This window comes from Rhizophagus irregularis, chromosome 22, assembly GCF_026210795.1.
Source record: "Rhizophagus irregularis chromosome 22, complete sequence".
NCBI lineage: Eukaryota > Fungi > Glomeromycota > Glomeromycetes > Glomerales > Glomeraceae > Rhizophagus > Rhizophagus irregularis.
In genome coordinates this window covers 2,643,430-2,658,660 of record NC_089450.1, presented here as the reverse complement: position 1 = coordinate 2,658,660, position 15,231 = coordinate 2,643,430, and the positions used below count along the sequence as shown (strand labels likewise).

At 37.3% G+C, this 15,231-nt stretch overlaps 6 protein-coding genes across 6 annotated transcripts; all 6 read right to left on the bottom strand.

Annotated features, from left to right (window-relative positions):
• Nucleotides 1-1,163, bottom strand: OCT59_014777 (uncharacterized protein; the record flags this gene model as incomplete). The annotated part of the gene is made up of 8 exons (XM_066150233.1): nucleotides 1-18; nucleotides 88-130; nucleotides 203-242; nucleotides 325-357; nucleotides 436-458; nucleotides 534-565; nucleotides 685-699; nucleotides 1,161-1,163. 8 exons carry the CDS (start codon nucleotides 1,161-1,163, stop codon nucleotides 1-3), a joined length of 207 nt encoding a protein of 68 aa, XP_066002420.1.
• A 7,281-nt stretch (nucleotides 1,164-8,444) lies between these two features.
• On the bottom strand, nucleotides 8,445-8,669 carry OCT59_014776 (uncharacterized protein; the record flags this gene model as incomplete). Its single annotated transcript, XM_066150232.1, has 1 exon — nucleotides 8,445-8,669. One exon carries the CDS (start codon nucleotides 8,667-8,669, stop codon nucleotides 8,445-8,447), a length of 225 nt encoding a protein of 74 aa, XP_066002419.1.
• A 113-nt stretch (nucleotides 8,670-8,782) lies between these two features.
• Nucleotides 8,783-10,809, bottom strand: OCT59_014775 (uncharacterized protein; the record flags this gene model as incomplete). Its single annotated transcript, XM_066150231.1, has 4 exons — nucleotides 8,783-9,364; nucleotides 9,439-9,488; nucleotides 9,561-10,624; nucleotides 10,727-10,809. The coding sequence occupies 4 exons, from the start codon at nucleotides 10,807-10,809 to the stop codon at nucleotides 8,783-8,785; spliced, it is 1,779 nt and encodes a 592-aa protein (XP_066002418.1).
• A 30-nt stretch (nucleotides 10,810-10,839) lies between these two features.
• OCT59_014774 (uncharacterized protein) lies at nucleotides 10,840-13,282 on the bottom strand (the record flags this gene model as incomplete). Its single annotated transcript, XM_066150230.1, has 3 exons — nucleotides 10,840-12,263; nucleotides 12,548-12,942; nucleotides 13,023-13,282. 3 exons carry the CDS (start codon nucleotides 13,280-13,282, stop codon nucleotides 10,840-10,842), a joined length of 2,079 nt encoding a protein of 692 aa, XP_066002417.1.
• Nucleotides 13,283-13,515: 233 nt separating this feature from the next.
• On the bottom strand, nucleotides 13,516-13,866 carry OCT59_014773 (uncharacterized protein; the record flags this gene model as incomplete). Its single annotated transcript, XM_066150229.1, has 1 exon — nucleotides 13,516-13,866. One exon carries the CDS (start codon nucleotides 13,864-13,866, stop codon nucleotides 13,516-13,518), a length of 351 nt encoding a protein of 116 aa, XP_066002416.1.
• Nucleotides 13,867-14,586: 720 nt separating this feature from the next.
• Nucleotides 14,587-14,969, bottom strand: OCT59_014772 (uncharacterized protein; the record flags this gene model as incomplete). Its single annotated transcript, XM_066150228.1, has 2 exons — nucleotides 14,587-14,841; nucleotides 14,916-14,969. 2 exons carry the CDS (start codon nucleotides 14,967-14,969, stop codon nucleotides 14,587-14,589), a joined length of 309 nt encoding a protein of 102 aa, XP_066002415.1.
• Nucleotides 14,970-15,231: the final 262 nt, after the last annotated feature.

Here is a 15,231-nt window from a genome sequence, read left to right as displayed (position 1 = left end):
TCATCTTGAGCGAATTACCTACAAGAAAACGAAAAAAGTAACGTTAAAAATGTTACAAAAAAAAAATAGAAAAACCCTTCTATTTACCTTTCGTCCAAAGTCCAGTTCGTAATCTTGTCTGGCGTTCCTACTAAAAAAGAAAGAAACGTTAGTACGTTTCTTTAAAACAATTAAACACCATACACCGCATTATCCCATATACCTAAGTCCAGGTTCTCCCAAATTCCTAGGAGTCCGGTAATCTAAAAAAACAAAAAAGAAACGTTAATACGTTTCTTTAACATAATTAAACACCAACGCTATACACTTCCCCATATACTTTACCGGGTTCTTCCAAATTCCTAGGAGTCCGGTAACCTAAAAAAATGAAAAAAAGAAACGTTAATACGTTTCTTTAATACAATTAACGCCATACACTCCTCCCATATATTTTACCGGATTCTTCCAAGTCCGGTAACCTAAGAAAATGAAAAAGAAACGTTAGTACGTTTCTTTAACACAATCAAACGTCATACGCCACCCATATATTATACCGAGACTTCCAAGTTCCTAGGAGTCCGGTAACCTAAAAAAATTGAAAAAAGAACGTTGATACGTTTCTTTAACAGCCCCCATATATCTAAATCCGATTTATTGAAAAAAAAATATTTAGTTTCGACAAAAAAACTTACCGAATTTAAATACCGAGCTCAACAAATCCTACAAAAAAAAAGAAAAAGAAACGTTAAAACGTTTCTTAATAAGGCTGCTCCAATTTAATAGTTTGTTTAACGTCCTAACTTTATATAAAAATTGAGGGGGGGGAGGGGGTCAAATTAAGTAAACATTTAAAAATAAACATAGTTTTTTCTTTATCACTCAATGCATTTTTACTAAAAATACATCTTAATTTATTACAGATAATGCAATTAATAAGTTTACATATATTACTTTTATTAATTATACCATTTTCTTTGGTAGATTCAATTATACTGGAAAGAAATTCTTTTAAATATTATACAGATCGGTGATGTTATTATAAGTCACGTGATATAACATATGTTTGTTTATTTTTAAAAATTTTTCAAAAATGAGGGGGGTGGGGTACGTTAAACAAACTATTAAATTGGAGTGGCCTAAAAAAAATAAAGTTTCGTAACGATTTTCGTTACGAAACTTACCATTTCGACCTTAGAGTACCGGAGCGGCGGAGCCTACAGATTCTACAAAAAAAAAAATAATAAGAACGTTAGAAACGTTCTTTGAAAAATAAAAAAAATATTGAAAGTTTGAAACTTACCCTCTCTTAGGCCTTAGCATCCCAGTCCGGTATAAAAGTCGAAGGGAGCCTACAAAAATAAATAAAGAAACATTAGTAACGTTTCTTTAAAAAAAAAAATAAAAAAAAGAATCGAAGTTTCAAAACGAAACTTCGAAACCTAACCGAAATCCAATATCCAGAGAGTATCTACAAAAAAAGAAGAAACGTTAATATAACGTTTCTTACAAAAAAAAGAATAAAAAAAAAGATTGTTTCGCAATGTTTAAACTTACCGTTTCGAAACACCGAGCCGAACACTTGAACCTACAAAAAAAAGAGAGAAACGTTAATATAACGTTTCTCAAAGAAAAAAAATTTTTTTAAGTTTCGTAACGTAACTAAACGTCGCGAAACTCACCGTCATTTTGAATTTCACAAGGCCGAAATACTTGAACCTACAAAAAAAAGAGAAACGTTAATATAACGTTTCTTACAAAAAAATAAATAAAAAATAAGTTTCGCGTTGTGAAACTTACCATTCGAGGTTTGCCATTTCGAAGCTCCCCACTTGAACCTACAAAAAAAAGAGAGAAACGTCAGAATAACGTTTCTCAAACTCTCAAAGAAAAAAAAAATTGTAAGTTTCGCAACGCTGCTGCGAAACTTACCGTTCGTTTCGTTGAAAAATGAAAAAAGATATTTCGAAGTATACTTGAAGTATATCTTCGAAATGTCGAATTTAATTTCGTCCGTCTAAGGAGCCGCCCAAAAGAAACCGAACCTAAAAGAAAAAAAAACGAAACGTTAATAAACGTTTCGTTGAAAAAAAACAAAAAAAAAATATATTTCGAAGTATACTTCAAGTATACCTTCGAAATGTCGAGTAAGGAGCCGCCCAAAGAAGTCGAACCTAAAAAAGCAAAAAAAACGAAGCGTTAATAAACGTTTTGTTGAAAAAAAAACCCAAAAAAGAAAGACATTTTGAAGTATATATACCTTCAAAATGTCTTATTGATTTCCGTCCGTCCAAGAAGCCAAGAAGCCGCCCAAAGAAGCCGAACCTAAAAGAAAAAAGAAACGAAACGTTAATAAACGTTTCGTTAGTCGAAAAAAACAAAAAAATAATTATTTCGAAGTATACTCAAAGTATACCTTCGAAATATCGAGTTCCGTCTCCAAGGAGCTGCCCAGCCGAACCTAAAAAAGCAAAAAAAATGAAGCGTTAATAAACGTTTCGCTAGTCGAAAAAATAAAAAAATAAATTATTTCGAAGAAGTATACCTTCGAAATGTCGAATTCCGAACCTATACCTTCAGCGTTCTGGACCTAAAAAATAAAAAAGAATATTAGTGCTAACGTTCATTAAAACAAATAAAAAAAAATTTTTTGCTTACTCCGGAAGACTGGAACTAATTTAGATACCGGTATATGTCTTCGGCTTCCTTAAAGTCTCCAAGAGTCCGGCGTTTCCTTCAAAAGAAAAGAAGTCCGGAGACTACTAAAGTGAAACTTTTTAATCCGTTTCTGCATGTTGCAGATTATATTCCGAACGTTGGACGAGCTTGCCAGAAGTTAGAAATTTGATTTCGAGTTAAATATTTGGTTCTTCAAAAGGTGTGATAAAAATTTATTTATTTAAAGTATTGTAAGAAAAAAGTTAAAAAAAAATTAACTTTAAAGTGTAAAAAAAAAAAGTTTATCAATTAAAAAAAAGATCGAAGATTTTTGTGGGAATAGAAATAATTACATGCCGTAAATTATTCCAATGACCTATCAGACTACTGATAGGTATAATAAAATTTTCTGATATTTTAATGATATGTCTTTAAAAAATCAGATTTTTTTCATAAAATATTATTAAACATTTCGGATTACCGATACTTGTAAATGTTTAATATTGCCTATCATGCCATATCGGGTTTCTGATTATTTCCTGATATTTGACCAATACGTTATTACCCGATATTTCATCATTTGACCAGTGTTTACAGATCATCAATCCCATATTTCCTCAACTGCAGGTCCTAGTCCTACCTTTTATTATCAGAATGGTTCTTCACGACTTGATTATATTTGGTCTTCTCCTGGATTTCCTGCTCCTGGTCTTTTCTCTCAAGTTGAAACTTGTCCTAAGCTGAACGATAATCAATTTACTGATCACTGTGTACTTATAATGGCTTTTGATTTTAGCTCCTGTTTCGCTACTTTGGCTAAAGCTAGATTAAAACAAAAAAGTGAACAACGCACCATTTTTCTCTACAAAAATTTGAAGGACGATATTTGGGACAAATTTTCTAATGAAGTAAACTCACATCTTGAGTTGTATTTGGCCACACATCATCCTTCTATATCTTCACTTTCAGCTCTTTCTTTGGACAAACTTTGGCACGCTCTTAAACGTTCTATTCTTGGTGGTGCCATTGATTCTTTACTATTTCAACATGTATCCAATACTCACCATCATAAATATCCTCCCGAGCTTACCATGCTTATTGCTATCAACAAATTCTTGGATAGATTATTGTTTAAATTGACCACATCTAGGTCTAGTCGTCCTGCTCAAATTTCACAAATGATCAATTCTTTACCTACCCAATTAACTCTTCTTAAATCTCTTTTAAAAGATTATACTATACCTTCTTATAGTATGACACCACTTCCCACCTTTATCATATTTTTGCGTTCACAAAAAGCTTTGGTCTCAGCTTATCTTTCCACGCAATTTCACTAACATCATGTCGATTCCATTGAATATTATACTGCTCTTAGAGATGAACACTTCTCTACGTCTCCGGGCTCTTTTATTTCTTCAGCCCTATCAGTGGAACATCGTTCTATCGTTCTTAACAGAGTTTTGGTTGTAATTGACTCTAAACCCACTCTTCTTACTGATCCTTTGGATATTAAACAAGCGGCTATCAAACATTTCCAATCGGTTGTTACCCCTCTTTTGGTCCAGTATTCTTCTACAGATTCATTTCCTCCACGATGGCAACGTGCGTATACTCCTCTCCCTGACATTGACTCATCATTATACAACTTGGTCATGTCTCCTATTCTGGCCGATGAATGGAAGAACACTCTCAATTCTATGCCTAATAATAAAGCCTCTGGTCCTTCCAAGATCTCTTATGAGATGCTCAAACATTTAACTGGAGAAGCTTTTGATTTGTCCCTTGTATTAGCAAATGCCTGCCTTATTCATGGAGATATTCCTGCTGATTAGCGTGAAGCGCTTGTTTATCCTATTCCAAAGCCTCATGAATTTGATGCCCAACTGAAGAATACGCGACCTATCACTTTGTTGGAAACTGTACGAAAATGTGTGGTTAAGGTCGTTACAACTCGTCTTTCAAAAATCCTAGCTGATAACCATGTACTCCAAGGTGGTAATTTTGCTGGACTGCCAGGTGGTTCCACTGATATCCCTATTAAGATGCTGGATGCTATTATTCATCAACGACGCTTTGATAAAAGCGATGACCAAGAATTATGGATTGTTTCTCAGGACATTTCTAAGGCCTTTGACTCAATTGATTTAAACATGCTCAGATTAGCTTTAATCCGTCTACATATACCGTCTTTATTGATTAAATTTATCATCAACCTTTTTACAAGACGTAATAATAAAATTATTACCCATCATGGTGATACTTCTGGATATAGAGTTAGAATTGGTATTGACCAGGGTGAAATCATTTCTCCATTATTATGGGTTATTTACTTGGATCCTTTGCTTACCACACTTAATCGAGAAGCTTGTGATCCCTTTATCTTGAAATCTGCTGCATTATTGGATTATTCTCCAATTGAATACGAACAATACAGTCTTCCTATTTCGCATATTACATTTATGGATGATTCTACTTTAATTGCTTCATCTAAATGAGGCATTGAAGATCGCCTTTCCATTACTGCTGAATTTTATACCTTAAATAATACTCAAGCAAACTCAGCAAAATATATCCTTCTTTCTTCTGAACAATTTTCACAAACTATAGAGTTTGATCTTTTTCCGTCTCCCTTAATTATGACTTCTACCCTTACTTTAAAGGCTTTAGCCTTATCAACGTCTTTCCGTTTTTTAGGTGTTTGGTTCTGCCTTTCGGCTTCTTCTCGTTTTGTTCACAACCAAACTACATCTATGGTTAAAGACATGGCTGCTTTACTTAGTCCTAAAAAGCTTTTGGCTCAACATGTGGCTTATCTCTATAATGTTGTCCTACTTCCGAGGCTTGAATTTCGCCTACAAACCACATTATTTGCAGAATCTACCATCAATCGTATGGTTTCTCCAATGCTTTCTCTTATTCGACAAAAGGCTGGTCTTGCCTCAGTCACTCCTCTTTCTGCGCTTTTCACATTATTACCATTTTCAATCCAACAAGCATTTGGTCATTTTCTTTTATCCCATGTGGCTTCATGGCAGAAAATTTTTTCTCACCCTTCATACAAACCTTTTGCCAATTATATGATTACTTATCTCCAAGGTTTTTTGGACTGTGATGCCTGTCCTTCTACTATTGACCTGGAACCATGGTCCTATACCTTTTCATTGCGAATACATTCTTTGTTCAATTCTTTATTATTCTCTTCTCGTTTAAATATCACGTGGTCTTTATTGTTCCGACCTCTGAGGAAAGATTTACGTCCGGCGATTTCACTCCGGTCTATTTTACCAAAAGATTTATTTACTTCCATGAAAAATGTTCGGAAAAATTTCTGCACTCGTTATCTCGCCCAATTGATTACACCGTGTGGCTCTCGACTTCTCTCATGGAAAGATTTGCACTTTCTTAAACGAGTATCGAACAAAGGATCTGTGCCTGCTTGGTTTAATTATTTGTTTAATTTTATTGTTATTCCTAATTCACCTTCCTTTTTTATTTTACAACAATTTAGAATTCCTAGTTCTCATACTGTAGCTTCTATTTCTTTTATAGATATTAGTCGAAATTATTGGTTTAACCCTCAATGGGCTATTTCTTTTAATCGTAATACTAACTCTTTTCTTGTTGGCCGTGTGATTACTACCTATCCTGCTCCACGTAATGAAGCTCTCATCTCACATTGGATTGCGACTTCAGTTGATGATTTGCTTTCTGAATTTACTGCATGCCAAGGATGTGCCTCTGCTATTTCACGATTCTCTACCTCTAAGACTCTACTTAAACGGTGTCCCTCTGAAGGGTGTTTTTCTTATGTTCCGATATCAAGTTTGATCCGTTATCCTACAAAACCTCGTACTTATATACATGCAGATACCCGTTCGGTTTCGCTTTCTGCCTCGTTAGGCTATGCCAAATCTCTTTTATTATTTCAACTTTTTGCCCCAGCTCGACTACCTCCTATAAGTAATCAAGTGTCTAGGATTTCTGATATCCAACTTCCTTCTTCGGTGTCTACACTTTATATTGATAGTTCCTTCCTTCCTCCTTCCAGTCATCCGGAATCCTCGATGGCTTATGCATGGACTGCTTTAGATCCTGATGGCTTTATTTTGGAATCCCACTATAATAATATTTCCTCTATTTTCCCTTCTGCTTTACACTCAGAAATCTTTGCTTTATTGCATGGATTGGACTCCCTCCCTCGGAATTCAAAGATTACTGTTGCCACTGATTGTGCTCATTTACTTTCTTTATGGTCTTTGTATGTGGCTGCTCCTTTTATTCCTAAATTGCTTAAAGAGCCTAACCACCTTTTGTGGTCCTCCATACGAGCTATCAAGTCACTAAAGAATTTGGATGTTACCTTGATCAAGGTTCCTGCTCATGCTGACGACCCTTTGAATAATCATGTGGATGCATTAGCTAAAGCTGCTCATATGGACTCACATCTTTCTTCTCATCCATCATTGAAATTGCTGGCTCCTTGTATTTTACAATTTAATTCCTTACCTGTGGATATGAATATCCGGAAATTTATTAGAGACATTTTTGACGCCAAAACTCTTTTAACTCTTGCTGTATTACCAAGATTTAATTCCTATTCTCCGACTTCTGATATTGATTGGGTTTGCACCAAATTTTGCCTCAATAACAATAAGCAATTTGCCTCTCATCGGAATGGCCGTTCCGAGTTTTATGGTTTCCGTATCAAATTACTTTTAGATATGCTTCCAACGCTTACAACTATTCAGAGACAGAAGCCTCACCTTTATAATCCAAGTTGGCTTTGTCCTCAATGTAACTCTTCTCCTGAGACTTTAGACCATTTGTGGACTTGTCCTTATATCTTACCGGAATTTAGCCCTTTAAATACTTTTAAAACGCTTTTATTGGCTCTCCGGGCTAATTATATGGACAAATTCCTTTCCGCATCATCTTTAATACCTTTACCGGACTCTTTTGCTGCTGACTTTATGGTTCTTGATTGTTGGAATTGTGACCCTCCTTCAATTTCTTGTCTGAGACTCGCACGAGGACTTATACCGATATCCCTTGTAGAATTTCTTGGGAATTACTTTTCTTCACTTACCATATGGTCTGTCTTAGATACATCTTTGCACGACTTTCACTTTGACCTTTATGTCCAAATCTGGTTGTGCCGTTCCATTTTCTTTCATCATTGGGAATTAGCTCAAGGCATTACAAAAAAAATGAAATCGTCAGCTCTTGGGCCTTCTTCTATTCTTCGTCCTTCTTCTAATATTCCTCTTGACTCTTCGACACCTTCCTTGGCGACAGCTTCCTTGGATTCCTGGGTTTCTTGGGTTTCCTCTTCTATAATCCGTGGGGGATCTTGGATTTCACATTTGGATTTTTGGCGCCGCTTAACAGTTCAGCCTCTACTTAGGATTTCTTTTTGGTAACGGATTGGATCTTAGGACATGCTGGATAGTTGACTCACACTGGCCTTCGGGTAAAGATGGGGTATGCGTTTCTGTAATAGTTTAGTTTTTCTTTACTTAATTTTATTTTGTTTAGATTTCTTTACTTGTATGAATCGTGAAGCTAGTTCTTTTTATTTTTTATGTTTATTTTCTATATTTTGATATTTGTAATATTGTTCGATCTGTTTATTGTACTTTTCGTTTAAATTTAATAATAAAAGATAAAGTCATAGGACTGTTTGCTCATAATCACCAAATATGGACTGTCCCAAATGTGTGACTATAAAGAGAGTTGACTGTATATGCCGCATTATCTGGAAAGAGTTTTCTGGCCACGAACTTCACATATGATACAGGAGACCTTGCCGTCTAGATTCTCTTGACATACTTCACATGATCCTGGACAAGGTAGCTGGTTTTGCTAAACCCAGATACTAATGCGACTACTATAGTGTCTTTCAATGCACGGATAATCTTGAGGACAGTTTCATCAGAAACAATGGTAAACTGATTGCGTGATGCCTCATAGATAACTTCCTCACTAGTACTGTCAGTACTATTAACAATACTTGCTAATTCAGTATATGTTGACATGATTTCTTATACTTTTTTGTACTTTGTAATAAATAGGAATCTCCAAATTGACTTTACATTCAAGCAAAAAAAAATATATATACCTACTGTAAACCCAACCGCATTCTTGGCAATCATGTCCAGATAACCTTGTTTGCATTTTTCACATGGCAGTATCCTGCAGTTTCAAACTTGAGAGCTTTCAATGCTTTGGATGCATTTTCTGGACAAGTGATAAGTGTAGGACTACTCGGCTGTTCCTCTAGAATAAATCCATCTGTATGGATGCATCGTACTTTATCCTTATATGGTTCTAATAACTCTGAAGTCGTCTTCCGTCCATGTGCTAATAAGAATGGAGCGATCCTAGGATGCTCACCCTTGAAGGGACTACCTGGGTTTGTGAATTGGAATCGCCACTGGTCAGATCCTACTGGTATGATGGAGTCAAGTGTGTGGCCTTTCGGAAACTTGAATGGATCTGTTTGATCTGTGGTGAGTGTCTTGTAATTGCGTTTCCTCTGGCAGAGTGCTCCCCATAATGTATTGAGAACTCTCTTTGCAACACAACCAGCCACGCCACCCTGGTTCTTTATATTGAAGAGAAAGTGGACATACTCACCAAATATTACAGTTCCAGGAATTCTTGCTTCTCTGTCATATATCAAGGCATTTGGCTTTCCATTCTGGATTAACTGTATATCAAGACCAAGTTTCTTTGCTCATTGTAAGTCAATGAATGTATAGATTCCCTCTTATTCTGTCAGAAGAGAATGTCATTACCACTTACCTTAGCATGAAATAATCCATACAAGGCATAACCTCTGTGGTCTACAAAGTCTTTGAGTATTTGAAACTTACCTTGTTAGATTGGAAAGTTAGCATTCGATTGCTGAATACTTGGGTACAAACTTGTCACGTCGTATTGTCTTCCATAGCCCTTCCATTCATTATCTGCCCAGATAAGACCTCCCATCATTGCATCACTTATCCACTCTGCTTCGACTGGAGCAAGAGGATCATTAGCTGGAACTCCTACACTAAACCGTTCAAAAAGCCAGAGAGCAGTTCTCTTGTACGACCAGTTGTGGTAAGATAAGTCGATTCCTAGACCGAACTTCTTTGTAGCCTGTAGAAAGGAATCCCGCTCTTCATGGATCCTATGGTATGTTTCCTCAAGTGTTTCATATATTCCAGTTTTACGATTCTTCTCAATAGGGATGAAGGAGTAACTATCAGAGTTCTTACCTTTCTGAAACTGTCCAACTGTAAGAGACTTAACTGTCTTACCATTGTATATTGTTACTACATTATTAACCCCATCTTCACGATAAACAAAGGGAGACTTTTGTTTTCTATCTAATTTACTAGGGTGAAGTCTTCCAGGATTCAGTGCAAGAGAGTAGTGGCCTTCAGACAGGATGAGGGTTGCACGTCTGTCAGATTTGCTCTTGAAAATTTGAGTGGAATCCCCTACAATATTAAGTGCAAGGCTTCCTGCAAGTTGTTCAACCTTATCCATATATGAGACTGGAACTGGAGCATCACGATTGAGACCTAATGCCTTTTTGATATATTCAGGCTTTTTTATAGTCTCAGGTATTTTAGAGAATATACCATAGATATGCTTCAGGCATTCATACAGGCAATCATTTAGCTCCCCATTGCATCCCCCTGCAACCGGTGGAGCATCTCTCACATAAATTATGAATCGTTCAAAGTAATCAGGATCTGCATCATCCGGTAGTTGTGCTTCATCATAGTGGTCCAAAAGTGAGAAGAGGCTGGCTGGTTGGTTTCCTGATGTCCATCCACTGGGTTTCCAGTTTTCATAGGGAAGTAGGATCTGAAACTTTCTATCTGGAAATTGCGCCTGGAGAGTCTGACCGAGTCTGGCGATAGCTCCTCTGGAAAAGCGGGCACTGGAATACTGAAGTTCCTTGATGTCAGGTCGTGTTGGTAAAGTGCGGGCGATTCTTGAGTATTGCATTTTTATGTATATGATTTGTCTTCAACTATAAATAATATCTTTCTATATATATACGAAAAAAAAAGAAATAATCTCAAATAGCGCTTACAATATGTCGTTGATAGCGCCCTCAGTATCCTCTTCGTTCCAGTCATCGATGATTCCATTGGCGGCCTCCCATTCATGTTCCATATCAGTTTTTGGACGTTTCTCTGGGATTTCTCATGCCTTACCTTTATTCATCTTTATAGTTTCATAACCAGAGGTAGTAGGGATAATCTCGGCATCACGATCCTCCTTGTATACTCTTATTAGATTTGCGAGTTCTTTACGGCTAGGTGTTTTAGGTGAGTTCTCATTATATTCGATCCAGTCCTTGAAGTGGTCTACTACCTCCTTAAAGTAGTACTGGTACTCGTCCTCAATACGTGTTGTGAGACATTCCTCTACTTCAAACGCGAGTATTTCCCAGTCATACTCGTCTGACGCGTTTTGGTACTTAGCCCATAAATCCTTACCTGTATTGTAGAGATCATTGAAGACCTGGTCCTTTGAATTCTTGACCCATGGCTTATGATCCCATCGGTGCCTTTCATGCCAAGCCCAGTGTGCTCGAGTACCTTCCTTTGGTTCAGGGTCCCAGTCAACTTCTAGTTCTGTGTCGGGTTCTGGGATAGGTTGCTCTTTGAGAGTCAGTTCTACTACAGGTTCTGTAGAAGATTTGGAATCTGCGAGAGATTCGGATTTTGCAGAAGATTCTGCAGGAGACTCGGGTTGTTGCTCAGGAACTTGGTCTGCAGTTGTAGGATCTGAGTCAGATAGCAAGTCATCTAAAACGTCATAGTCATCATCAGCTTCAAATGCAGGTTCCTCAGCAGGCGGCTCATTTTCTTGATCAGGTTTCTCATCAGATAGATAACAGTCTGAGAAACTGTCTATAATTTCATCAGTATCTGACTCTATGGGAGATGGAGATTCCTCAGGAATATGATCCTCTTTGATGACAGGTGCAGGTTTTACCTTCAAGCAATCAGGTTTAGGTGGTACTGGTAGAGGAGCCTTTTTGGCAACTGGTTGCTTTTCAGTAGGTCTTTCTTCAACAGGTTTCTCAACAACTAGCTCCACTTCCTCTTGATCTACTTGCGATTTACTAGCTGGATTATATATATTTGCTAAGAACTTCACCAAGGCATTTGGATCAGATGCGGGCTTCTCAGGAGTTTCTACATCTATTCCTTCTATATTGATTTCATCTGTTTTGTGGATCCATTTTTTGGTGAGAAACTTCTTGTAAAGGTCCTTCCTGAATATGTTGTAAACTCGTGGTGTTGCCTTACCTACACGTATTTTTCTGCTATTTATACCCAACTCATTTGATAGGATTCTAGAAGCGTTTATCTTTGATAGGGGTGTAATGCAATGAGTTTCACAGTATGAAGTATATACCCTATAAAATTCTTGAACAGGTAGGTCGGTTATATGATTTTTTACTATGAGGTAAGTGTCCTTTATGAATTGAAATAGGGGTGGAAGAGTCAATATGATGTGATCCTGCTTAGATGTTGTCATAGGTGGTGGATTTCCATTGAAGTCTGGGTAAGCATCTGCAATGGCTCTCAAGTAAGCATAGAATGCCTCACTGGCGCCTGGTTATTTCATAGCGTCACTGAGTTTCTTAAAGTAGTTGAGGTCTCCCTTGCGGGATGGTGACACATCCAAGAACACTGTGCGCCTATCGTCATTCTCCACTCTGAGAGCATTTTCATTAGTGAGTACAATGGTAGATATAAAGTTTTTGTAATGTGTTGGTGTCTGTATTTTTCATGGATTTCCATTATGTCGCCTGTTACCTTATCCTTCAATGATCGATACAGATTATTCCACTGGCTTTTTTCTGTAGGCATTTCCTCAAGAAGGAGAAGAACCTTACCTTGTAATTGCCCATTGAAACTTCCAAGAATCGTTTGAGGATCGCTGGTCTTATAAACAAGTTGAGTACCTAAGACACTACGTTGAATGAAATCTGTTATAATACTCTTACCCCAACCCTGTCCAGATTTCAGGTAGAGAATCGAATACATTTTCCTTCCAGCTGCCACACCGGCCAACCACTTTATGATATACTCAGTAAGATTCCAATCGCCTGAACACCAGATATCCTGAATGTGGAAGAAGATAAATTTAACCGCGAGGTGGGTTGTAGATTCAAAAGTGGATATCGGACGCAGGATATGGAGGAATCCTGGAAAGATATTGAGATAAAGTTGGCCACCTAGTTTAAAGATACGGGATTTTTGAGGGTCACAGGTAGCTACACATACAGTACTATATTCAATCATAAACTATTTGTTAATATTAAATTCAACCTTTTGTTAAGGACCCTGTTCAGATTGTGTGTAAAAGACTTTGGTAATTGGACGGATAAGTTTATTAATATTTTTATCAGGGATGTGCTCGAGGTTTTTGATTTCTGACCACCACATGAAGACTCCATGCGGGTTGGAGAGGGGATAAAGTAACTGCAAAGATAACCTTTAGCTTGATTGAGATCCCTCATATTCTTTGCAGCATTAATGAGCCGTTTAAGCTCATCAATACTAAAAGCCTTTTTCTGTTCACCGAACTTGGGGATAACTTGAGCTTGAGTGCTAGTTTGGGCAGTCATTTTTTGTTCTATCAAATCGAGTACTAATTTATAGTTACCTAATCTTCAATTGCCGAATATTTTTTCCAAAGATCTGCACTCCTACCAGGTTACCCTCCTGTAGTTCTGTGGTTCTGCGGTTCTGCGGTCCTCTGGTTATATCTGGTTATCTTCTAGGGGTAAAAAAAACTATAAACCACAAACCTTTACGACTGCTCTAAATCTTCCCTTCCCCCTTTTCAATCCACGTATATCTAGTAAAATCCACACTGCTCAAGAGCCCACCTTACCATTATTTGCTCTTTTCTAGCGTCTGTTAACTCTTTACAAGCCTTTTGATACTCCTTCCAATTAAGCTCATGAAGTTCACGATTTCCAATACCCTCCTCCTCAAATGATTGACCAAGAGCATCCCTCGCTTTTTCCTTCTTTTCTACTGCCCTGTCGTATGCCTCCTCGGCTTTTTCATGTCGCTTCCACAACTCGGCTTTACAACAGTTGTACCAGAGTCTGTTTATCTTGAGGTGCTTTCCGAATTCTTTGGCCGGAAGGTTTCTGACTATTTCTGCTACTATGTCCAGGTCGTTGAGGGGCGATGCCCGCATTTGGATCTATTTACGGATTCCATAGATGTCTACAAGATCAAGTCCGAGGTCTTCAGCAAGAAAAGTGGCTGCGTGTAAGTTCATCATTGTATATTACTTATGGTATACCCATTGTTCAATTACTTATTTTTTCTGACGGGGGCAGGACAGGGTTGGTCTTACTGGCTCTATAGACCTTCTAGGGGCTTACCTGCTAACTTACCTGGTTTGCTATCTCACTGCTTCCAACAGATTATTAGACGGAATCCTGACTTGTTCCAGATGTTCCGGATGTGGCAGATCTGGGGGGTAAAAATAAAACTTTTTCTGGGGGGATGTCCTCTTATAATTTTTCTGAAACATCTGCTACATCTGCCACGTCCGGGACAACCCTCTCATTATATCCGTTATTGCTTCCTTTTCTATTGTTTTCTAGTTATTTGGTATATATATTTGTTCCATATGTTATCCCAGATTGTGGCAGATATATGGGGATTCCTAAGCCCCGTAGGAGCCATATAGGTACTGCGACGGGTCGTAGACCCGGAGGTGGGTGGTGCTTGCACCTCCCACATCCAGCCCGACGACCCAATGTGCAATAATCAACATTAACTCTGTACAGTGGTAATGCATGCCATTATCTGACATTATTGTTACCCATTTGGGTTTTGGATTCAATGTTTCAATTACAGTATGGAGGGAAGATGCAGTAAACCATGCATCTTGGCGCGTATCGTTAGACTAATGATCAAATACTTGAACATCCAGTCGATTTTGTTCCATATTTTTGGTATATACAAGTACAGAATAAAAACTCCAATCACATTTTCCAAAAAACTCTGTTTCGGTCTCACATGCACTTTGAGGTAATATCCTCATTTTGTAATCTACAATCATTACAGCACTTTCTTCATCCAATTCTTCTAAATTTGTTCGTACATGAATATTCAAGTATGTTTTACGGGCATGATGTGCCATCCATGCTATGAGTTTTTGCTGATATTCATCAAGAATTTCAAAATACTCTTCACTTATTGCTGCTTTTAATTCTTCAAAAAAACTAAAAATACTTTCACATTTTGAACAGGTAACTGGATGATTAAGATTACAGTCTCCAAAGGCATGTCGTATACAATGACTAATACAGGAATTATGAACTGCGATACCAGCTGCTGTAACTTCCAGTTCTTTTGAATATTCTCGATGTATGTATTAACGCAATTCTTGTGATTTTGTTAATAAACGTTTCTAATCACAGGTCGAACAGATGTCATTGTCGCAAAATTTGCCTGGAATTTTTCTGGCAAATTGAGAATTATCCCGGTAAATTGGGGTAAATTGTGTTACAATTTTTGGATAATGGAGGTCTTACAATTTGGCAAATTT